Genomic DNA, 25444 nt, shown 5'->3' with positions numbered 1-25444 from the left:
CATGTTGTTTGCTAAACTTGTCAATTGCTTTTCCTCTGTAGCAGCAGAGGAGAACAGTTTCTCAGTAACTATGGTAATACATTCATGTATTTTATTAATATAAAAGTCGTATGTTGATTGATTCAAAAAGGAGCTGCTTAGATCCATCAAACTGCAAAACTTTTTGCATCCAGCAAGACCCAAACCCAATACTCGCATAACAAAAATTATCCGCCGATTTAGTTCATACATTCTGCCAATTTGTTGACATGATAAAATATTTTTTGGCATACATCGTTCACATTCTACCACAAGTTTAAATCCCAGACCGAATTTGGCGCATTGTTTAAAATTTACTTTTCCATTACTATATACATACATACATACATATACTATACCTGACCTCGAGCGTCCATCTTTTCAAGGCTGTATCTCCGAAACTATTAGTCGGATCAATTTAAAAATTTAGGGCAATATTCTAGAGATGTTATAGAATTTAATAAGACAAAAAAATTTTCGATTTTTTGAAACTGTGAAACCCATGTAACTCCTTAATGCATGTTGGTAATATACAGCACACATAAAATGTTGAATTGAATGCAATGATACGGCAACGACACAGTCGTACAATGGGGTGTTCAGTGGCTTCAGGAAAATAATCAATGAAAACGGAAATAGTGGGATTTTTTTTGTTAGAAGTAAAAAAAGATGTCTAGAATTTCGGAAGAGATTGAAAGGAAAACACACGGCGATATCAGAAAACACCGCATTTGTTAAATCGCTACTGTTAATCATATTTTGCTGTCAAATGTTTTTAATTGACATTTTTTGATTATCGCTATTGGCCAGTGTAGAGATTTGTGCAAAAGTTGTTTATAATTGGTAATCGCATGCTACCTGGCATAATAATATAGTGGCTTGTGTAGTGATTGATGGTAGCAAAGGTACGCTAAACGCAGACCAAAATTTCTGTGCATTGGCTTATGTGTGTAATAATTGCCCTTAAAGTTCTCATTATTGTGTGCGTGCAGAAACATTGATATTTCAAGTGCCGGTGCGATGCGTAAAACTCGTTCTCAAACTCAGGCGGAGGCCGCAATGGCAAATGCGGGACGTACGACTTCCACATCCAATTCACCATCCATTGTTTCATCGACGGAGAACAGTGGAGCGCAAAACATGAGCACGAGTAATCGCATGCCTCAAAATATCCAGATTGCTGCCGTAAGTGCACAAAAGCGAATTGTGCAACAAACGGAGCATTTCAAAATCAAGGTATGCTTACAGGCCATGGAAAGAGATGGTTTTGCTTTTGGGTGTTCAAGATAATCTTATATTAAATGCATTTTTTGTTAATGAAAATTATAGTTTAATACAAAACCAACATAAAACGTTGGCTGCTGTCAAAAATCCCGCTATTTCGTGACCAGCTGTCCTTATAAATCTATAGGTGTGTTTGCTTCTTTGCGCGCCTTATAGTTGACGTACACGTTTATGAATTTATCGAATTGATAAAAGTAATTGAATATTTTAAACAATTTTGACGTAGGCAACAATAATGTGTACAATATTTATGTAATTCAAAATGAAAGTAAGTATAAATACATTTTATTAACAATTTCTACATCGCATAAAATCACATATTGGTTGCCACTTTTCTACTCTAAAGAATACCAAGAATTGAAGTTCAATATCTCTAATTTTTTTTATACAAGTTAGAAAAATTTAAGCACATTTTGGGAAATGACTAACCCCAATTCCTTTCATTGAAATTAAGTAATTAAAATTAGCAAAATGTTACAAAAAATACTAAGAGTAGTATAAGTTGAGTAAATAAGTATTAATATAAATTGTTTAGTTGCAACTTATATATTTTAAGTTTGTGTCTTCCTTTTATGTGCTATTTATCATGCTTTGTTGTGTTGATATTTCATCAACCATTTAGTATGTTCAGTATCGTTCCAAACGAAAATATGTTTTCTAAAATAGTGGGAAATTAATTTACACCAAACTGAAGTCGGTGCTGTCGCCGCCATATTCTTTGCGGACAACTTAATTTTTGTGTGTTGAATGAAACGAAATCGTAGCAGTTTCTCGGTAAATGTATATCTTGCGCTGAAAATACAATAAATGTATTTTATTTTACAGTAAAAAGTAAATTTCGGAAGTTGTTGGAAACTTTTAAAACTATGCTTATTATAAATAATGTGCAGAATAATATTTTGTGTTGATTAAATTAAAAACAGCTAAATATTTTTTCCATCCCTCTATTTGTTGAGAAAGTGTGCAATGCAAAGTATAATTTATTGCCAATACTCGGAAGAAAGAATAGTACAAATTCGTGCAGCATAATATCGCTTTGCATCAGGTATGAAATTATAACATTTTCTCAAATGCATTTAGTGAAAAAAGTAGTTCAACTAAGAAAACAACAGTTATATGGTGAGAACGAAGTGTCCGGCAAAGGGCACATGCAAATTAGGGATTTGCAAACACCATAACTTATCTCAGGTCGCAGTGGCGTGGGTGCTTCCCCGACACTTGTGGGTGATTTTCTCAATGCTTTGTACAATTTGGAATGCACAAAATTAAGTAGTTGGTTTTAGATAACAATAAAATCAAAGGACGCATTATTTTAGATGCGTGATATTTAAATAACAAAAGACTTAAGTATTTCTAACATAGTTTCAGGTGTCTAGTGGGGCGACTACAGTATTATCCGTCAGAGTGTAAGGTTTATTTTATGCAATGAAAATAACAAAAAATATATAAAGAATATTTGATTTACATACTTCTCCCAGTAATCATTTAAATTTTTTAGGATAAATAACTTTGTTTCTTGGCTTATTTACATATATTAGTCTTATAAATACATATTATTTCTATAATTATGAATAGATATACTGTTTAAAATTAAATTCTTACTGTTGTTTACAAGGGAATAGAACTTTTGAAAGTTCAAGAATCTTCAATCGATAGCTTCCAAAAATGCATTAATTTTTTTTTTTCAAAACAAATCTGCTTAAACTAACGGTCAGAACTAAAATTTACTTTTAAATTGGGACTGGATATTGAGGGTACATGTTTATGCATCATATATACTATTATTGTATATCTCACCTCTCTCTACATATTGGTTTTCTGTGAATTTTTTGTTTATTTTTTTCTAGGAATGTGAGGAAATGATAAATTTGCTTCGCGTAGTAGAGCTGCAACAGATACTATCATTTTTGAATATTTCGTTTGCTGGTCGTAAAATTGACTTACAACGGCGCATCATTAATCTATTACATACAAACTACGACTTATTGTCTCATAAAATACGTGAAGTTTACACACAATCAATGTAAGTTCACCTATTTATACAAAATAACAAAACTCTTCGTGGAGACAAGAAAATAAAATAAAATATACGCCTTGTATTACAGTGCGGAGCAGCAAGCTCAGCAGTACGGGCCAACAGATCCAAAAAGGATGTATTCACACATGCAAATGCCACAAGTGCAGCCCAATCCAGCAGCTGGTCTGCCTAATGCCGGTCAACCAACAGCTGTTGGTGCCCAACCAATCGCCGGTGTGCCGCCGACTGGGCCCGGCGTTGCCAACAATATGGTACCGTTTATGAATCCCATACCCACACATATACCGATACATCCAGACGTACGTCTTAAGAAACTAGCTTTTTATGATGTACTGGGTGTGCTGATTAAGCCTTCATCACTTGTGCCGCGCAATACACAGCGTATACAAGAGGTGCCCTTCTACTTTACATTGACACCACAACAGGCCACAGAGATTGCATCAAATCGTGACATACGAAACAGTAATAAGATTGAGCATGCCATACAGGTTCAGCTACGATTCTGTTTATTAGAAACGTCATGCGAACAAGAGGACTGTTTCCCGCCCAGTGTCAGTGTAAAGGTCAACAATAAGTTGTGTCAACTGCCGGTAAGTGGATAGTATTTTGTTTTTATTTACTCTTATTTATGTTTTTGATTAAACATTTTTAAATTTTATAATTTTTTTAGTTTGGTCATAAAAATATATTTATTTTTCTATGTATATATATAATTTATTATTAATAGCGGTAATAGCTTATTAATATTTTTTTTTTATTTTTTGATACATTTTTTTTATATGTATTTTTTGAGAATTTTTAAAAAATATATTTTTTTTTGGTTTAAAAAAATTTCTATCCTATATTATACATTGACTCGTTACTAAACTTTAGATTCTGTTCATATTCTTTATTTTTTGTATTTTGTATTTTCATACCCTGAACAGGGTGTATTAAGTTTGCTACGAAGTTTGTAACACCCAGAAGGAAATTTAAAAAACTCTAACTCTGAGCCGATTTAGCCGTAAAACCACTGTTGTTGTTGTTGTTGTCGTCGTCGTTGTAGTTGTTGTTGTAGCACCAGAATTCTGCTGAGTTGACCGTCCTTGACCGGATACACAATCCGGGTACGTCCCGGTTACGTATACCCGACTGTCGTGGCCATGTACGTCTGCCTGTATATACGCCAAGTAGTCCCTCAGTTTCGAGATACCACTCTGAAATTTTGCAAACGTTATGTTATACCAGTTATATCGAACAACTATAGCATACAGCTGTGATACAAAGTGATCGATCAAAATCAAGTTCTTATATGTAAAACTTTTTGTTTATGAAAGGTATTATAGCTTCGGTGCAAACGACGTAAAGTTTTTTTTTATTTTTATATTATTTACTTTTTAATTGTTTTCTTCTAATTTAAAATTTATGTGTAGTATTTAATTTTTATACAATTGTATTACATACAATTTTTGTTTTTTTTTCTTTTATGTTTATGTTTTATGGTTATTATGTTTTTATTTTTTGTTTTTATTTATTTATTTATTTATTTATTTATTTTTTTCTTATTCATTTTTATTTATTTTTAATTTTTTTTTTTTATTTTTTCTTTTTATTTTATTTTTGTTTTTTTTTTTTTGCAAAAATATTCTTTAAATTTAATTTTTGATTTTATTTTTGCTACCAGAATGTCATTCCAACAAACAGACCGAATGTGGAACCAAAACGACCACCACGCCCCGTCAATGTCACAGCAAATGTAAAGCTTTCGCCTACGGTTACCAACACAATCACAGTACAATGGTGCCCGGATTATACGCGTGGCTATTGCATTGCCGTATACTTGGTGAAGAAGCTAACTTCAGCGCAATTATTGCATCGCATGAAGACCAAGGGCGTTAAACCAGCCGACTACACGCGCGGTTTAAGTATGCAAATCTCCTAATTCCAAAATACTGTTTTTGCTAAGAGTATGTCGTTTAATTTACAGTTAAAGAGAAACTCACTGAAGATGCAGATTGCGAAATCGCTACAACAATGCTTAAAGTTTCGCTGAATTGTCCGTTGGGCAAGATGAAAATGTCCATACCATGCCGTGCATCGACTTGCTCGCATTTACAATGTTTTGATGCTAGTCTTTACCTGCAGATGAACGAGCGTAAGCCTACATGGAATTGTCCAGTGTGCGACAAGGCAGCCATTTACGATAATCTGGTCATTGATGGGTATGCCATTTGTGCGCTCATATGCATTTTTATTTGTTTCACATAACGTCTGCTTCATTGCAGCTACTTTCAAGAGGTGCTCGCCTCATCGCTACTTAAACCAGACGATACGGAGATACAATTACATAAAGACGGCTCATGGAGCACACATAGTTTACGTAATGAGGCTCAAATAATCGATACGCCGACAAAGCCGGTTGAAAAAGTCGAAGTCATTTCGGATGATATCGGTATGTGAATTTAGGCCGAAATTCTGTATGAAGTGTTGCAAAATCTGTAATGAATATACTTTATACTTTTCAGAAGTCATTACCACAGAGGATGTGAAAATGGTTAAAGCTGGCGCACCACCTGCCATTGCTAATGACCAGCCCACATCAACGACAAACAGTGAAACGGTTAGTGCTTTCTCTATGTATTCAAATTTATGGATTGTTTTGTGTGTCCTTCTTCATTTTCCTACCTTGATTTAAATACTAATTCTATTTCCCTTCTTGTGCAGGTGGATTTAACACTCAGCGATTCCGATGATGATATGCCGCTGGCCAAGCGGCGTCCCACCATTAAGCAAACTTCTGCCGCTAGCGCTACAAATTCGGCGGTGTCCACATCTAACATTAACGGCAGCGGCAATGGCAATGCTGCTGGTAACGGCGGACCCAATGCCAGTCAGCGTAATGCTTTTCAACCGCCACGAACTGGTACGTTGGACGCTTATTCGTACTAAAGAAACAAACATTAAAACAAGTAATATATATAGTTTACTATATATGCATATTTATATATTGCATAGTAGTAGTAATAGTAGTAGGCTAGGTAGGAACTCTAGGCATTAATCAAAACCCTACATTTTGCACGAACAAGCAACAAAATAGGATCTATGTATGTAGTCCTTTACTATACAAAAACACACATGTCTACAGTTACAGTTACAATCACAGTTATATTTATTAATTTTATATTAGTTAAGCGCAACGATGTTGCTTTTTTTCATGCTGTGTGTTTTATAATTCAATTGTCTTTTAATTTGTTTCTGTGAAGAAATGGATTGTTTACACATGCGCCTCGCCTTAAAATCACAGAGTAGTGTTCTAATGCCCTGAGAATGGTACGTCCGGTTTCTTAGGCACTTTTTTACAACAACTTTTACAACTTTATTATTGGTTTCTTGGAAGGCGGTCTCATCTTGCTTTAGAAATGAAAAATTGTATATAATTCTCTGACTTAAGGAGTGTATTTCCACTGCTTGCCGCTAGATTTATTTTGATGTTGTTGCGCATACTTATGTTAACAGAAAAACGAAAAAAGTCGAAAATTTTAACTATAACTGTGAAACGACGAATAAACTCCAGAGCTGATTGAGTTAAGCGGTGAGTTAGCAGACGCGTGTAGAAAAACTAAGCGATTGTGTGGAAAATCAGTGAAAAAGGGTGAAACATGAGGCGATAGCGAGGTTAAGAGAGTCAATACGTTTTCAGAAAATTTTGTTTAATCCCTATACTCTTATTCAGACGACCTTTAATTGAACTAAGCTAAGTAAATATTTTGTGGTATTAAGTTCAGGCAAGTGTAGTGAAGTAAAATATGGTAAAATAGGTGTTAAACATTTTCCAGTAAATACGGTTGAGGTTATGTCATGTTGTATTAAAACTCTTGCACAGATTTTTTGTTGAGCTTAACCATTTGATATCAAGAATCCATAGTACGCTTCGTTTAAGGCCGAGCAAAAAAATTACTTCACTGGCGATTAAGCCATTTTTTGCATATGAGCTGAGAGAAAATTACTTTCGACAAGTGCCGAACAATATTGACTACCTACATATGTACATACATACATTTGGGTGGTGAACTTTTTTACTAGTGGTTCCAAACGGATTTTTCAGGCTTAAACGTTTTGGCAGTTTTAAATGCTTTGACTCGAGCAACGGAAAGTATGCTACCGACACAATTTTCGCAGGATGCCGTTGATGCCGTTGATGCCGTTTGTAATGGCAATGCTGCCGGACTACAGAAGAGGAAGACATCGGCGGATTGTCGGAAAGAAATTGGTGCACAAAAAAGAGCACGGGAAGACAAATGTGAATCCATTGAATCAACAATTGTGGCGCCGATTACAGCTACTGGCGAGTTGTCTGCTATTACCAATTTACCGAAGGCTATCAATGCACCAGTAAAAACTGCGACTGCTACAACGAATTCCAAAAAACTGAAAGAAACTGAAGATAGTGCAAAAGCCCTTAGAGAGCGCAGAAAAGCTCTGAGGGAAAAGATGTTGGCAACTGTGCAGAAGCTTGATGATGTTAGTAGTACTACTAATGCATCAAAGCCGACAAATAAGAGCAAATTGGGAGCGTCAACGACTCACACGCGAAAAAAATGATATTACATAGGAAAAGTTACATCAAGCAGTGCATATGTTAAATTAAAAATTAAGCGCGTTAATTGTCTAACGCAAACGTCTTTGTAGTTGCCAAAGAATTTCCACTTTGAATTAATGAAGTTCGTACATTTGTATGTAGTAAACACAAATGTTAATTGAAGAACTAGTGCTATCACTTTCTTTTTTCGAAATTTTAGGTTTGTTTCTGTAGTACTGGTAGCTAACAGCTAAAAACAAGAAGAAGAATACGAAAAATGTGCTACTTACTATCAAAAAGCGAAATACCAAAAAAAGTAAAGAAACCGCAAATTAGCAAGATTTTCCCAAAATTAATCAATAATTTATTTTTGCATCTAAAATTAACAAAATCCAGGCAAATGCGTCAAACATCGTTTGTTTACAATGGGCTTTAACAGCTCTTTCTTCAAATGATAATATCTATTTTCTGCTAGTAGAAATTTCATTAGTAGAAAGTTGCAGCCCTCTCTACTATTTACTACTTTCTTGATAGCTATTTAGAAACAAACCAATTATATGTCATATAAAATGTAAACGCTTGCAGTGAAGTGTGAAACCGTAAATTTAATGAAATATACTCACATATTATGCATTTGTAATGTGGTGACCGCTTTGAAACCATTTTTCAAATTCAAAAACAAAGCCTTAACACTTACATACAAAGCTACTTTGCGTTGATCGTAACACTTTTGTGTTTACTATTGACATAATTTTGAATTTTTTCTTACAAAATAATTTTTGTGTGATTTTCCGCTCAAAAATTATTTCAAAAATAGCAAATACATAGTTCATCAAAATTGAATTGTTACAAAAAATTTTTCCATTGCATTTGCAAATTTCGGTACTCACGTAAAATTCCAAACCAAAAACTAATTCCAAAACACGACGTAGCCGCCGCAGCAGCATCATCAACATCCAACAATAACAACCTCAGCAAACGCTTCCAAATAACAAACAACTGCTTGTCTACACTGCCACGCCCTTCAAGTTCGCCGCGCGTTTGCGTTGTATAAAGGCAGTTCAGAGCAAGAATTTGCCACAGTGACGTACACAACTAACGCACACTCACACACTCGCCGACAATTGCGACGCCATGCTTTTAGAGTTCGAAAAAGTGCAGCATTATCAGAAGTTGATCGAGTCGAGCGTCATAGTGCTGATTGGTTTGTTTATGCATCTGAATCGCATCAGCATAATCGAGTTGAAGTATTCTCGTTTGCCACTGCTGACGCCCAACGTTGCTTCCAGTCTATTTGTATTCTCTGTGCTATGTATTCTCACGAAATTGCGTCCACTTTGGCCGAGTGCATTGCGTAAGCCGCAGCGTGCTTTGATATTCTTCATTGAATTGTCACTGATTTTGTATGCCAATGATTTTCTATTGCGTCAAGTCTGGTTGCCCAGTTTGAAGTTGTTGAATTTTATTTGTCGCTTTCTCGGCCAGTATGTGATTGTGGCGAATGAGTCATTTTTGGCCAATAATGCGCCTACATTGTCGTCGTGGATTCGTAATGACGCTTTCTATATGGCACGTTTCCTACTTGCAGTCATTGCTTTCGTCTTCATGATCGATATAACGGGCATATTGGAGTTCACATTGAATGTTATACGCCCGAGTGATAGTCATGCGTTGCGTTATTTTCGTGGCAACATCGATGATGACACAACCGATCCGTTGGCGGCATATGCTTACGATGAGCCCTTGATGGAACTTAATACGCCCTCAGTACCCTCAAGCGATACGTATAGCCTGAATAATAGTCTGGCCGAATTGAATTCTTCTAATTTTGATGTTAATGATTTACCATATGTACCGCAAGAGGATCTACTCAATTTGGGACATCGTGTTGGCGCGCGTAGGCGTCGTCAGCCGATGCGAAAGGCGAAGCGTGGCAAAGTGCTATTGAACGAGGCGGAAAACGAATGCACTTGTTGATGCTAAGCGACTGTCCGAATTCTTGTACAATTTTGTGGATTAATGAACTAATGTCTTCTTTTTGTATAACTGTATAGTTGTATGTATATTTTTTACTATGTATGTGCAATATTCTTAGGCGAGTGTACCATCTGTATGTTGTTGTATGTATGTATGCATTTTTCATTTTATAAACAAACAAAGCGGAACATTTTGTATAAAACTTAATATGAAAGGAATAAATTTGAATAAACCTTTATTGTATATTTTGTTGCTAACTAGAGAAAAAAATATGAATTTTTATTAGTAAAATTGTTTGCGGAAATCTATTTGCTGTTAGCGTTACTTTTCGAACGTGTCACGTTAAGTTTTGTGTTCGGCAGCTTTCTTAGGTTAACGTACAAATTCCTTGTTTCTTTGAAAAATGTAATAAATTTCCTCTTTTTCTGGTCAACATATTAATTTCTTCACCTACAGCGTTTAAACAGCTGATTTTTTAGTTTTTATCAATTTCTTAACAACATATAAAATAGCCTGTTCCTTCACTAAGATTTTTAGCGGAAATAAAAAGTATACAACAAGAATTATCATGGAAACGTAGTCATTAGCACTCTTCTTTAGAAATTGATGAATGAGCACACGTAAACAAGAGTTTCGGGTAGTTCAGTCAATTTGGTCTTAAGAAACTCATAGAAACTTCAGCAGAAATCTCTAATAATTAACGTTAGTTGGCTTGCAGGGTAATGTTCGTCGTTCTTTCTGATACGCGCCAAAATGTAGGCAACGTATGCTTGTTATAAGTAATTAAATTTACATATGTGGTATGATATTATTATTACGCAATAGGATTTTTATCCTCAACAAATGAATTCCTAAATCATTAATAAAAAATTCCGATCGAAATGAAAATTTTATCATGTTTTGCTGCCAAAAAGTTCTATTGTTTTTACTGCATCCGTTCAGAAATAGTTTTTTTTTTTGTAAAAGTAAATCTCCCAAGAAAGTTCTGTGTTCTAATTATTATTTTAAATTTTTTTGTTTTACTTACGAAAGTAAAACTTTTATCTCTCCTACTTCATCCAACATTTCTGCTCAGAAATTATAAACCAGAAAACTGCAACAAGAAAAAATCAGTTGATCATGATTTAAACATAAAATGTGCTTAATTTTACAGCTTCAGCTACACATTTTTTACGATTTTCTTTTATTCACACATCCTTCCATTCACCCACATTGCATTTGCTAAACATGTGGAACGCATTCAAAAATCAGAAACATTAGAATATCATCGCATTTAAGTCCAATTGTTGTAAGATTGGGAAGCTTATTGTAAATTTAATGTTTGCAATTTTTTCTCTTTTCTCTCGTTTTCTCTATTTTTTTTTCACAAATAACGGTATTTTGTTTGCTTACTATTTCCGCCCGCCAACTTGTTCTGCGCTGGCGCTTGTGCATACGACCGTGGAAAACCTGTACAAAAAAATTGAAAAAAAAAAATGAAATTAAATTGAAAAAAAAAAATACACAACAAAAAGCACAACAAAAGGAAATGGTAGAGGAGAATGAACAAAATTTTCAATGTTTGGAACTTACCGATTCGTCGCCCCGTATACATAGCGTCGATACCAGAACCGAGCTGTACAGCGATGCACTGACTCAACAACAACAACAATACTACGCACACGAACACCGCCAACAGCAACAACAACAACAGCAAATGCAAAGTAATCGCCGCGGCAGCAGTGTAAGTAGCGGCGCAAGTGTATCCTCTAATTCGGCTGCCACATCAACACCAACCACGAACGCTATGGAGTCCACATCGGCTGCACCCAACGAGCCAGAACCGTAAATTCCGTACGGATGTTGAGTTAAATAGTTGGTATTCCAAATACATACTTTGTATGTTTCTGCATGAGCTGTATTTATATGTACATATTCTTATGTATATTGTATGTAAATGCAGAAAGTTGTTGTAGCAAATGGTGGGTGAACTTGCACGATATTTTTCCTTTGAATATTGTAAAAAAAAGCTACCAGATAATTCCAATTTTAGACTATATACTTTCTGAGTCGTGTAACCGATTTTAATTTGGTAACTGTCTTGGGGGAAAACTATTTCAGTAAAATTTTTTTTAATCAATTTTAAAACTCAAGTTATCTTTAGAACGAAGTATTTTTTGTGGAGCCATGTTTTCGCTCGGACACCACTTACATCAGCTTATGGTAAAAATCCTCGATTTCATGAAACATTGTTCGGTAAAAAATTTTTACATACCAAATCATGCAATTTCCCAACATTTCTATATAATCTTTACTGCTGACTTTCGAAGTTTTGTGGTGGGAATGTCTGAAATTTACCAGACTGGTCCTGAAATCAAGAGGCTTTCACCAAAAATCAATCAAAAATAATGAAAAATTGTTTTTCATTTTAACAGTTAGTATCGTTGGTGTTGTAGCGGCAGAATTCTGTATCGTCGATATGAACTGTTGAAAGTTTCATGTTGGTTGTCTTTCAAGAAATCACTCCAAAATAAAATTTTATCTTTTTATGCCACAAATTGCTTCAATTGTGGGTAAAATTTAAAAAAAATTAAACTTGCCTAAAATTTATCCTCTTTCTTATTACTCTTATCTTGTGTAAACTCTTTTCTATGAGATTTTAAAGTTTTAACTTAACTAAATAGTTGCGTATGATTCACAGAAAACTTTATAGATAATTTAATTGTAAAAGAATGCAGTAGGAATAAGACACAAAATAGTAAACTTTTAACTCAAACTCAAAAAAAAAAACAATACAAACTATAGTTTAGGATGTTATGTAACTTATAAGTAATGCAAAAATTATTTTAAGACACAAATATTTAACATATTAGGCCTAAAACAAAGTGGATCAAAGCACAGCATTAAGAGAAAAAAGGACACGTAGCAAGCAAGCACGCTTTTAGGCGTGTTGCTCTATTCACTGTTGATCTTTCGCCGCGCTATGTTTAAGACCTCAAATTCTGGTAGATTGAGAGATGCCGTTTAGGCTATGCTTTCGAACTTTAGTTATGTTATGTTAGAAATAGGTGCCGTTATAATTGCTAAAAAGCAAATTTTATTAAAGGCGCCTAAAAATACGCAGCTGAAAGTGGCGTAAACTCCTAAATGTATGCAATATAATTAGACATTGTTTTCACATACTCATTTCACCACAATTTTCATTATATTTTATTTTGATTATTTGTTCGCCGTTACATTTATTATTCACAGTTATATTATAATCAGATTACAGATTTACATGTGTGTATTGTATATTGTTAGTTCTGAATTAGGTCTAGTAGATCGCATAAACGTATAGAGTGGCGCAATGCAAATTTAGCTGAACTTGAACTTGAAATATGAAAATTAATGTTTTTAATGTTTAAAATTACAACTTTTCAAATTTTAGAGATACATATGTATATAATTATTTTGACAATATTTAAACATTTTTTTTATAAATTTTTTAATTATTTGTGTTCTAAATTTCCTTTGGTTTAATTAATTTATTGTAATGTTAGTTTATTTTTTAACTATTTGATTTTTTTGTTTAAAATATTTCTCTTCGTCATATCTTTTAATTTTAAATTTTTCATATTTTTAAATATTTCAACTTATGTTTTTATGTTTCAGATATAACTATTTATTTTTTTCCTAACATTATCTTCATTCACACTATTTTTATTTTTTTATATAATTGTTTTTTTTTTTTTTTTGGGATACACATTTATGAATTTTTCTTATTCTTATATATTAAATTAAAATTTGTTTTTATTGTTTTATATTTATTTTTTAGTTTATTTATTTTTTTTTATTTTTTTAGTATAACATGTATCTACATACCTAAGCTTTAACAGGTAAAATATTTTATTTTAAATTATCTAAATTTGTTACGCCACCCTGTATGTTTGTCGCATTGCGCACGTGGGGTGCGCGTTCAAAACCTTTTCCATACTCAATCGCTAAGGGTTTTTACTTCTAAAAAGACACCAGGTGTTTATTGAAGGAAAATTTCATAGCTATTACTTACATAAGTAAAGTGGGGGATGTATAGGTTTTAAAAGCATTATGTATACATACATATATACTAGCATATAATTACCTACATAAATACCTAAATTGATAAACTGTAAAGAAATCATTTCTTTAGCTTAATACTAACAGAGTGTTGATACATTTTTTTAATCATCTTAAAAATTGCCGTTTTGCTATTTCTTGCCTTTACACATACACACACACAGATACGCTCAGAACGCTTTACAATGACATTTTAACATAAAATCATGCTCTTCTTCAATGTGTGTCGCCGGCGTAACGATACCGAAATGTCCTGGAGTGAATTTCGCCAAATATTTATTTTAATATTGCAGTTGTTTTTGTTGTATTCAATAGATATTGATTGCATTATCGCCAGATTCTGCCTTGATGACAATTTTCCTGTTTTGTTAAAAAATTTTTATTCTAGTAAAAATTGTTTTAATACATAGCAAGTTTAATGGGATTCAGAACCGATTAAAAATGGTACAAAAACATTCAAAAAATCGATGTCAAAAATTTTCAAAAAATTTTTTCGGTATTTCGATACTACAATTAAAATCAAAAATAATTTTTATCAAATTATTCGAAAAATTCGATATTAGAATTTCAGGAAAAGTATGTACCAAAGTATTAGAACAATTTCGTTAAAAAAATTCTAAATTTTCAGTATTAGAATTTCAAAAAAAAGCTACTGCACTATTAAAAATTCCGGCACTTGATTTTCGATAATTCGATATTATGACTATACCATTATATCAACGTTATATCTGTGTAAAAATTTCGTACCGAGTATTAAAAAAAAGGGGATTTTAAATTTTTCGGTACTAGAATTTCAAAACAAAAGTCACTGCACTATTAATCATTTCGGCACTTGATTTCGATAATTCGATATGAAGACTACCTTTATATTAACGTTATATTTGTGCAAAAATTTTCAAAGGAATTCGTATTTTCAAAAGTTCGGTATCAATATTTGTAAATTCACGTTACTAAAATGTTCCAATAGATGAACTCAGTTCTAAAATATTAACAAAAAGTGTTTTCATGGCAATCAGTCGGTCCGAGTTCCGTTTTTGACACACACACACACTCAATACCTATCTTTATCATTTCATACACTTCATCTATCCACTACCGCCGACTAGTCGCCACACACGCTCAAATCCACATCCTTAATATTTATAATTTAACTGATTGACTACATAATTTCTAGGTGTGCGCGTTGTGATGCGTTGAAAACGAACGTTTTTGCATAAGTACTCTAATGTGCGGACGATACATACATACATACATATGTACATACATACATACTTAGTTACATTCACCTCAAAGCACATTAATGCAAAGCATAAAAAATGCAAATGAAAGAAATGTAATTTTTAAATAAAAAAGGAAATGTTTTGAAATACAAAAACAAAAATAACTGGATTGTAGAAGTGTGTGTGTAAAGTAGGAAAGAAAAAAATTTAAAAATGTCTGCTGTATGTGGGAATCGAAGCAAATCGTGCAAGTACACAAGAGATGCAAGCGAAGAAGTAAATAAGAAGAAGAAGGGCATAAGAATGACTTAAGAATGCAACAAAGCGCGCAGAATATTAGCACAGTTATTATTCGAATAGAAGTAAAAAAGCAAAAATGTACTTTTCCTTTGCAAGGAAACACAGACCGCCCTAGTAAACTAATATTATTGCATAATTACCTAACTAGCACTGGCGCAACCGATTCAACCAATCAAAAAACAAAAAAAAAAACAAAAACTAAAGAAAACAGCAACAAAACAAAAATAGCATAATGTAATGTAAAAAAGCTAGAAATAGAAGAAGAATAAGAGGAGAAGGAGGAGTAAAAACACAACAAGAACAAAATACTATCGGCTGGCATTAACTTTGCCTTTTTGTAATACAATAGATAAAAACAATAACAAAAACAAAAAACAATGTGTAACAACTTTTGTTGTAACTGTAAACATATAAAATGCGAAAAGTACATACATACATATATCAGCATATTGTATTTAAAATTAAGTAAAATTGTTAGTATAATAATTAATTTAATATTAAATAAAATAAAGCTAAATTAAACAAAGCAAAAAAAAAAAAATGATTTTCACATTTTAATGTAAAAAAAAGAAAGCAAGAAAAAATTATTTAATACAGATAATTATTAAATATACTACAATAAAAAAAATACTATATACATACATATATGACAAATATAACTCTTACGGAGCAAACAAAAAATATTTGTTCATTTCTTCTTTGTTTTATTTCCTCCTGACAATTTGATGGGTTAGTTGTTGTGTGTTCTTTCGCAGTTTTGTCGTTCTTATTAAGTTATCGAAATGGTTTCTTACAGTTTATTACACTACTTTAGCAAACATAATTTATTTCTACTTCTCAACTTACTCTTACTCAATAACCGCATTTTTATTTTAAGCTTACATACACACATATACATATATTAAGTCTATTTAGCCGCGTATTAGTTTTCGTGATTTTTTTAAGTGGCTAAAATATCTCAGTTCAGCTCTGAAAGTGGATCCCCCACTAATGTGATTACTAAACATACCTTATAACCTATCAACCACACCTCTTTCTTCTATAAGGGTATTAAAATTTACTAAAATAAGCAAAAACTTAACTTCTTTTGCACCGAAGCTATAATTCCCTTCATAAATAAATAAGTTCCACACAAGAACTAAATTTTAATCGTTCAGTTTGTACATAAGCATTGCCTTAGACTATAATCCCTGCCTAGAAGATATCTTTTGTGAAGATATCTTGTCAAATAAAATAGTTTTTCATACAAGACTTTGATTTTGATCGTTCGGTTTGTATGGAAGCTTTATGCTATCGTGTTCCGATCTGGAAAATTTCTTCAGATATTTTAGCATTGACTTAGACCATAATCCCTATCAACTTTGGTGAAGATTTCTTGTCAAAAAAGTCTTTCATAGAAGATCTTAATTTTGATAGGTCAGTTTATATGGCAGATTTATGTTATAGTGGTCCAATCGGGAAATTTTTTCAGATATTTTAGCGTTGTTTTGGATAATAATCCCTACCAAGTTTTGTGAGCATATCTTGTCAACTAAAAAAGTTTCTCAAACAAGAATTTGATTTTGATCGTTGGGATTGTATGGCAGCTATACGCTATAGTGGTCCGATCCGGAAAATTTATTAAAATATTTTAACATTGCCTTAGACAATAATTCCTGCCAAGTTTTGTGAATACATCTGTCAAATTAAAAAGTCTCGGTCAGTTTACAAATAGACTGACTTAAATCAACTAAGCTCGCTAATCATATATTAATATATACATACATATGTTATAGAGTCTCCGAAGGATTCTATACTCTCTGTTTACTTATAGTCTAAAGAAAGCTAAATTTCGATGGCAAGAGTTAACTATATATTAACCTCACACACAGACCGGTTCAATAACGGACTATATGCGTGGCTGAGCAAGTTGTTTTTAGCATAACTTGCTTCCAAAAATCATTCGGATGTAAAACTTTTCGGAATACTTCTCGATAAATTGATATAGTTCTCACTCCTGCCTGAACTTAATATTAATATTTGCTTAGTAGTTAAGGTTACGAGGTTAGATAATTAACTTAGGCTAGCTTTCATCTCGACGACGTCGCTTTATTTGTCAATCATTATAGCTGGGCTCAGTAATTAAAGTTCGTTAGGTTAACAATTGGGGTTTTTACTTCCATTACGACTAGAACCATTTTGCGATCGGAGTGCCATTTTCGCACTCTAAACAATATCATTGAAAGCAGAACTCCTTCCAAGAGAAATTTCGATGCTCAATGACAATCTCTTCTTGTAATATAAATACGGTCCCTTTTGATTGCCTATGTTAGTCCAGCCACATAGGATCTTATAAGGAATTCCGTAAACCAACAGATTCTAGAGGGGAGTAAGGTTAATTCGTGCAAAACAAGACCAATTTTTACGACTCTCTTTCATTATAGTATGTCATATGTAGACTGCTTTATTTTTATGGAGAAATATTAAAAGATATGACAGCAGTTACCCTGGAGCGTCTTGGAAAAGGGTTAAATTGCGGTGTCTCTCATAACTCGACGATGGTTCATATGCAATCAAAAACTCAAAATAATCGCTTTGCCTGGGTAATTGTGGGGCGCTTCACGAAATTTTAATTTTTCACTTTTTTGAGAACACTTTGAAGCAAAAAAGCGATTTTTTTTGGTTTGTACAAAGCTCAGAATTAGTCGTCAGCTCCCTTTTATAAATATTAGTAACGGGGCTTTCAATAGGGACTCTAAAAAAGTGGACCGATAGGGACAGCAAACGACGCCACATTTTTTCCCGCTCTTTTGACATTTATCTTCAATAAGGTTTTCATCATGGAAAGATATACGATCCACCAACGAGTCCAAATTATTAAAATATACCACCGAAATTCGAAATTCGAATGGTCGTCATAATCGTCCTGTCAGATCTACAATTGAGCGTCTGGTGGAAAAATTTGAATCCACAGTCACAATATAAAATGTTCCCGTGCTAGTGAGACAAAGAAGTGCCTGTAGGGTCGAGAATATTGCTGCCACTAGCGCATCAATTGACGAAGGGCGAAATCTGTCTCTCACACATCGTTCTCCAGCGTTTGGCATTTCTGTGACGTCGTTGTGGTGAATTTTGCGAAAAGTTCTTGGCCTACATCCTTACAAGATCAAATTGACGCAAAAACTGAAGCCGTTTGACCTCCAGAATCGTCGTATGTTCGTGAATTGGACTGAGCAACAATTTGAAAATAATCCGGATTTTCATCGAAAAATCATTTTCAGCGATGAGGCTTATTTCTGGCTGTATGGCTTTGTCAATAAGCAGAATATGCGTTATTGTTCAGGCAGGCAAATATGCATTATTACGGTTTGGTTCGGTTTATGGGCCGGCGCCGTCATTGGGCCGTACTTCTTCCGTGATGATCAAGACCGGCACGTTACTGTGAATGGGAATCGCTACCGCTCAATGATAACCGAATATTTTTGGCCTGAATTGAATATGTGAATATGTGGTTCCAACAGGACGTTGCCCAAGCCACACAGCGATTGTTACAATCGATTTATTGAAAACCATGTTTGACGAACGAGTGATCTCACAGAAGGGCCAAGTCAATTAGCCGCCTCGGGCTTTAGACTATTTCCTGTGAGGCTACATAAAGTCTATGGTCTATGCCGACAAGCTAGCGACGATTGATGAACTTCGTACGAATATCGAACGTGAAATTGCATCAGTAACGACCGATTTATGCTTGAAAACCGTTGAAAATTGGGTTCAGCGTCTGGACTTCTGCAAGTATGCGAGTTCCATACATAAACAAACTTTTGCAGCGCTCTTATTGAACCCGTTACTAGTCGCATGAAGGAAAATGCTTTTCTACAGTCAAATATAAAATCTACCCAGACTGCTAAGGCAAATTAATATTCAAAGGTCAACAACATTTCATTTCTTTCCGTCGAAATATTCTTAAAAGTTTGTACTTAATTTTTGAAGTTTTCTTAACAGACTTTATAAGTTATACCGTACACGTTTTACTGTGACTGATACATACATAATACTACTAATACCATCTATATGATTTCTATTAGTTAGATTATAACTATCAGTTAAGGAGATATAGCATTTGGGTGAAGCAACTTGTGTTAATTTATAAAAAAATTAATCAAAAAGCATTTTGTATGTTAATAAAGCATTGGTTTTTTGGGGAAAAATACTGTTGAATTTGGGCTGTGCACCACTGAAGTCAACTGAGTCCAATCGACAGTCAGTCTAGTGCGCTGCATATTATGAAACGGTTCTCAAACGTGGAAAGACAAAAACATCGGCTGGCAAGGTTATGGCATCAGTCTTTTGGGATGCACGTGGTATATTATTTATCGAATGATTACTGAGCCAGTTTTAATCCATTGTATTGCGAATTTTGTTGCAGTTCTATTCTACCATTCCTAATATTTAGCAATTTTATTATTTTATAGGGAGGATCAGTTTGGAATTGTACGCATATACTTAATCGTTCGCGTTTACATATTTCACTGCTTTGTGCAATGCTTCGAAAAGATTTCTATATATGTATCTCAAATTATAAGAGAATTTTTTATCAAAACTCCAATTATTCAGCTATATTTTCATGCTAGATATCGTGTTTGGTTTGTTATGAATGCATTTGCGTTTTCGTCCATAATCTATGTAGCAAAGTATCCGTAATGCCTTGACGACAAAAATGTCAATGTCATTTTTTGTTATGATATTAAACATATCTGACGGGTTTGTCCTAAAAAAACTGCCTGGTTTATGAGCAATCTGACGGGTTCGCCCTGAAAAACTGGTTCAGGAACACAGTCAGTATAACCCTTATACTAAGCATGTATGGATATGAAAATTTTTACATATTTCTTTCTATTTTTGAATTACTAAATGTTTTAAATGATTCTTACATGAATTTTGAACAAATGTTTATGATTTGAAATATAATTTTTGTGTTTTTGAATTGTATTGAATTTTAACATAAAGAGATGAAAAGTATCCTATGTCCTTACCCTGGTTCTAAGCTACCTCCACACCAACCAAATCGGTTCAGCCGTTCTTGAGTTATAAATGGTGTAACTAACACGACTTTCCGTTATATATATCGATATTGTATAACGACAATATACACATTATCAAAAATGAAAATCAATTAAAAATTTTATCGAAATTAAAAATAAAATGAAAATTGTACCGAAAACGAGATTTGACCTGCCTCGTCTTAGAGGTGGTATATTCACTTCTTTTAAAGTCCTTTTTGGCTATTGATACGTTTTTTGTTGGGATGGTTTAAGAAAATGTAAAGTCATCGTAACGGTCTTTAATGCTAATTAACCGAATCGTTTGAAATTTTTCTTGAATGTGTTTTTTTTTTAAATCAGTTATAAATGATTTTAGATTAAAATCTGAATGAATTATGCAGATATGTATTATTTACAAGAATTTTGCTAGAACTGTAGAAAATTTCAACCTTTCATCAATCATGTATAGATCCTTTAGCTTTTTGTTTTTGAAAATACTTAAAAATAATATGATTTCGACTACTTGTTCTGGGGTTAAAATATTCTAGAGAGTATTTCGCTAGCAGTTTCTGGAGTTTCGAAAAAAAAATCTATTCAAAGATAAGGCATCTTTTTTTAGTTTGTTACTTCTTTCATTAAATACATTTAATAAATAATATGTATATATATTTTTTTCAGAAGCGGACACCACCATAATATCACTAGATTCACCCTCACCACCGAACAGTCCAAAATACTCGGAAAGAGGTGAGTAGAGAGCAGAGTATTTGTTTGTGAGAACAACGCTTGCAGCAACACATGTGTATGAGTTATTACTTATTTTGGCACTTTTGTATTTTTCCACCCGTAGACGTCAGCTCTGCCGAGACTCCTACAGCCTCAAATGTCGTGTACACGTCTAATAGTAAGAATAGCGATTTTCTTCTGAATCCCTGCGCTTTTCGTAGATAAACGCAACGTAGGCCTTCGCTGCATTGTAAACTTGAATATTTCTAGTTTTTAAACAAACAAAAAAAAAATAATACAAAATTATTTCATTAAAAATTATTTATGATATTCCCCAACTCTTCAAATGAAAATGAAGAAAATGCGACAATTTTTTTTAATTATAAATTATTTTTAAATTGATGAAATTGCTCTACACAATCATAATTACCGAAATCATAATAACATAACAAATAATTTTTAGAAATAACGAAAGAATCGTTGCATACCTCTATATATAGTATATATAAATACATTTGTACGCATACTGCTAAATCTCACGTCGCATTTCGTGAATATTTTGTTTGGTAAAACTTAAACACATACATATGTATATAGTTCATTATGCTTTAGTTGTTAAGTTACACCCATTCGGACATACAGACAGACAAGAATATGTTTCGTTTTTTTTTTGTCAAATAACATGAACAAGGTACAAATTTCATTGAAGCCACTTATGCGATACATACCTACATACCTTTTTACATAGTATATAGTACATACATACATTCATATTTTTAAATTTCAATAAAAAGCATTTATAATATCAATACGTGTTTATTTTTTTACGCGTGGTAAGCTTCACTCGTCCTTCAACTGCTGCATATCTGAAAACTTGGATCACTGCGTCGCAGAGGCGACTCTTGGCGAGTTTTTCTCTGTTCAATTAGCGAGGAGGGATATGTGAATGATGGTGGTAGACGTAGTGCATCCTCCTTCAGGGAATTGAGCATTCACTGCGACAGCAGAGTGGCAATACCAACGCCGAGCTCGCTAACTGTGCGCTCAAAGCTACCCAAGGAGTGTCTGTCCTTTCTAGAAATAGCGTCAATGTACTTTATTTTAAGACTCGTTTGGTTGCCTGGTCACCAATGGACCTCCCGCACGTCGACGATCAGGTCTTGTGCGACTGCGAGAGCCATTTGGCCTAGAGTAGAACCCAGGATATCTACTGAACTCATTGTCCTTACAAAGTACATCCTGCCGCAATCGTAGGGGTTCTGACTGGACACTGTCCAATAGGTATTCATGCTGTAAGGCGAAAAGCCAACAAGTCGGATGCTGGTTGTCAAAGTTGTATGGATGAGGGGGAGGTGGAAACACCCAGGCACTTTCTCCTACTTTTACTTTAGCCTCTAGCCTTTACAAGACCGAGGTTGAAACATCTCTAAAAATCATCGAAACTGGCTTTAGACTTCGCAACATATTTGTGATAGGCTTCAAGCGCTTTGTGGATTTGTAAGGTCTGATGATCTATAGGAGTTTAGGTACCGCAATGGACCGTCGTTCTAGGCTGTCCAAGTGAGATCCTTGTTAGGATCGACCTCTTAACTTAACATAATTTAAGCTTGAAAGCTTTTCGACCAATTAAATATTTTATAATATGACTACGGTTTCCTAAATAACTAGCTGTCCAATCAGCTTTCAAAGTAAACACGAGTAGTTGACATTCACCACTTTATCATGAAAAGAAAGCTGGACGGACTGAAAAATTAATGGTCTAAGAAAGAAAAATCGTTTTGTTGGGGAAATATGGTATGGCCGTTCTTTTTTATATGTATAATCTTCATCTATAACAATGAGTTCATTGTAATGACCCTCTAGCTTTTCTTTACCGGTTCCAAAGTTTCCACCTTGACCTTTTATTATGAGTGATATCTTTTTTTCAGCGAGCCACTTTTTGAGTCTAAGAAATTAATAGTGCTGGAGCGAAATCGGTCGTATCATAAGCTGAACGCAAAAGACCATACATCTTCCGCAGAACCTTTCTCTCGAAAGCTCCTAAGACCGATTCATCAGATGATGTCATCGTCCATTCCTCTGCACCATATAGCAGGTCAGGGAGGGTGAGTGACTTGTAGAGTTTGGCCTTTGTTGAAGTAGCACCTGTTGGCAAGAGTTGTTCTGCGTAGGATTTCAAGGCTGATATTGTGGTTAGTGCTGAGCTGATTCCAAGAAAGATGAAATTATCTATGACTTCGAAGTTATGATTGTCAACGCAATTGTCGTAGCCAAGTTGCGAGTGCGACTGCTGTTTGTTAGATGACAGGAGATATTTCGTCTGTCCTTGTTCACAACCAGCCCCATACGCTTCGCTTCCTTATTCAGTCTGGAGAAAACAGAGAAGATTGTACCTTCTCTATTCAGTTTTGCAGCTAGTGTGTGTCGCTTTTCCTTCCACGGGTCTTTTCCAAGACTTGGTGCATGGTGAAAATCTGGTCGATTATAGATTTTCCATGCCCAATCAGTTCGTTGATTGTGGGCTTCAGTCATTCACACAGTACGCTCGATAGAACCTTATATGCGTTGTTAAGAAGGATTATCCCACGGAATTTGGCGCTCATTTTGGGGTCTCCGTTTTTATGGATTGTGCAGAGCACATTTAAATTCCAATCGTTGGACTTGCTTTGGTCCGACCATACTCTACAAAGAAGCTGATGCATGCTCCTTATCAGTTCGCCGCCGTTTTGTAGTTCTTCATACGGATAATTGTTATTCGAACTTTTTCTTGGTCGGGCAATGGATTGTCTGCTCCATCGTCATCGATTGGGGAATCGGTTTCCCCATTTCCCGGTATTGTGCTTTCGCTGCCATTCAACAGGTTGGAGAAGTATTCCCTCCATAATTTCAGTATGCTATGGTCAATAGTCATTAGCTCACCTCTGGGGGCTCTACAAGAGTATGCTCCCAGCATAAACTCTTGTCGGCCAGCTTGTCAAACTCTTCGTACTCACGCATTTCGGCCTCTCTCTTTGTTTGTCTGCAAATGCAACTCGCTTTCCTCTTCAGCATTCCTATCTTATATTATTCATTCCTAATTTATTTTCGAACGATATTTCTCGAAAAAAGGTAATATATTTGAGGACGTTCTCGCATTACCTAGAAGTACCAATTTGTAACAGTTAAAACTTATGTGTCACTCAAAAAAAAAAAAACTAAAAAAGCCTTTTGTAAGATCGAACCAGAAACAGTTCTTGACATGTTTTGACATATTGATGAAAAATGTTAATGAAATTAACTTTAACAGGTTTCATAAAGAAATAATAATATCCTTATAATTTCTGTGTAATTCCTTCATATATTTATATATTGAAGAGGGTATATTAAATCTGCCACGAAGTTTGTAAAACCCAGAAGCAAACGTCGGAAACTATATAAAATATAAACATAAAATAAAAATATCAACAGCACGACATGCTGAGTCAACTTAGTCATGTCCGTCTGAATATAGCGATCTAGTCCCTCAGTTTTTGATATATCGATCTGACATTTTTTACACGTTCTTTTCTCGCAAAGAAGCCGCTCATTTGTCGGAAACGCCGATATCAGAGCACCATAGCATATCTCTACCTTACAAACTGAATGATCGTAATCAAGTCCTTGTAAGCAATTTTTTGTATTGGGGAAGGGCGTTATAGCTTCGGTGCAACCGAAGTTAACGTTTTTTCTTGTTTTCATTCATATTTCGCATATTTTTTTGGCATATTTTGTTCTTGTGTTTGTTTGTGTTTTTATGCACCATTCTTTATTTTATATTTCTTTTTCTTTCTTATTCATTTCATTATTATAGCTAAAACACACGCCCCTAACGCCCACAATAAGCACACAAACGTGGATTTTATTAGGGGCAACCCTCCACAAAATTTAAAGGCAATTAAGACTCGTCACTGGTGGGCTTACAATGGCCGAAACGCGGGCAGAAAAAAGTTGTGAAATATCTGTGAAAAATCCCGTCTAAAGAAAAGTTGCGGTCAAATTAAATTCTTTTTGTTAATAAATTTTTCAATAGAACCTGTGTTAAAACTCATCATTTCAAATCTATATATGTAAATACTTGGTAACGTATATTATTTTATTGTTTACAGATGTATATATTTAAATATGCACATTATTTTGAAATTCATTATCTTTTATAAAATTTATCAATTCTTTTAATAAAAAAGTTAAAAGTCGAAAAGACAAAAAA

General features: G+C 34.0%; 1 protein-coding gene across 10 annotated transcripts; it reads left to right on the top strand.

Moving 5' to 3' along the window:
- The first annotated feature begins 709 nt into the window (after positions 1-709).
- LOC126755072 (E3 SUMO-protein ligase PIAS2) lies at positions 710-25444 on the top strand. Of its 10 annotated transcripts, none has more exons than XM_050467379.1 (10): positions 710-1254; positions 3150-3325; positions 3408-3930; positions 5004-5244; positions 5307-5541; positions 5605-5771; positions 5845-5939; positions 6044-6242; positions 11390-11729; positions 21172-21240. In XM_050467379.1, the coding sequence occupies exons 1-9, from the start codon at positions 1039-1041 to the stop codon at positions 11701-11703; spliced, it is 2166 nt and encodes a 721-aa protein (XP_050323336.1). In that variant the 5' UTR covers positions 710-1038; the 3' UTR covers positions 11704-11729; positions 21172-21240. The 10 variants fall into 10 exon arrangements, with proteins under 10 accessions (XP_050323336.1, XP_050323334.1, XP_050323335.1 ...); XM_050467377.1 differs by lacking the exons at positions 11390-11729; positions 21172-21240 and adding an exon at positions 7425-8087 and having other exon boundaries at positions 710-923; positions 1011-1254; XM_050467382.1 differs by lacking the exon at positions 11390-11729 and adding an exon at positions 25049-25444 and having other exon boundaries at positions 712-1254.

The sequence above is a fragment of the Bactrocera neohumeralis genome, chromosome 4 (assembly GCF_024586455.1).
Source record: "Bactrocera neohumeralis isolate Rockhampton chromosome 4, APGP_CSIRO_Bneo_wtdbg2-racon-allhic-juicebox.fasta_v2, whole genome shotgun sequence".
NCBI classification, from domain to species: Eukaryota; Metazoa; Arthropoda; class Insecta; order Diptera; family Tephritidae; genus Bactrocera; species Bactrocera neohumeralis.
This window is presented reverse-complemented; position numbering and strand designations above follow the sequence as displayed.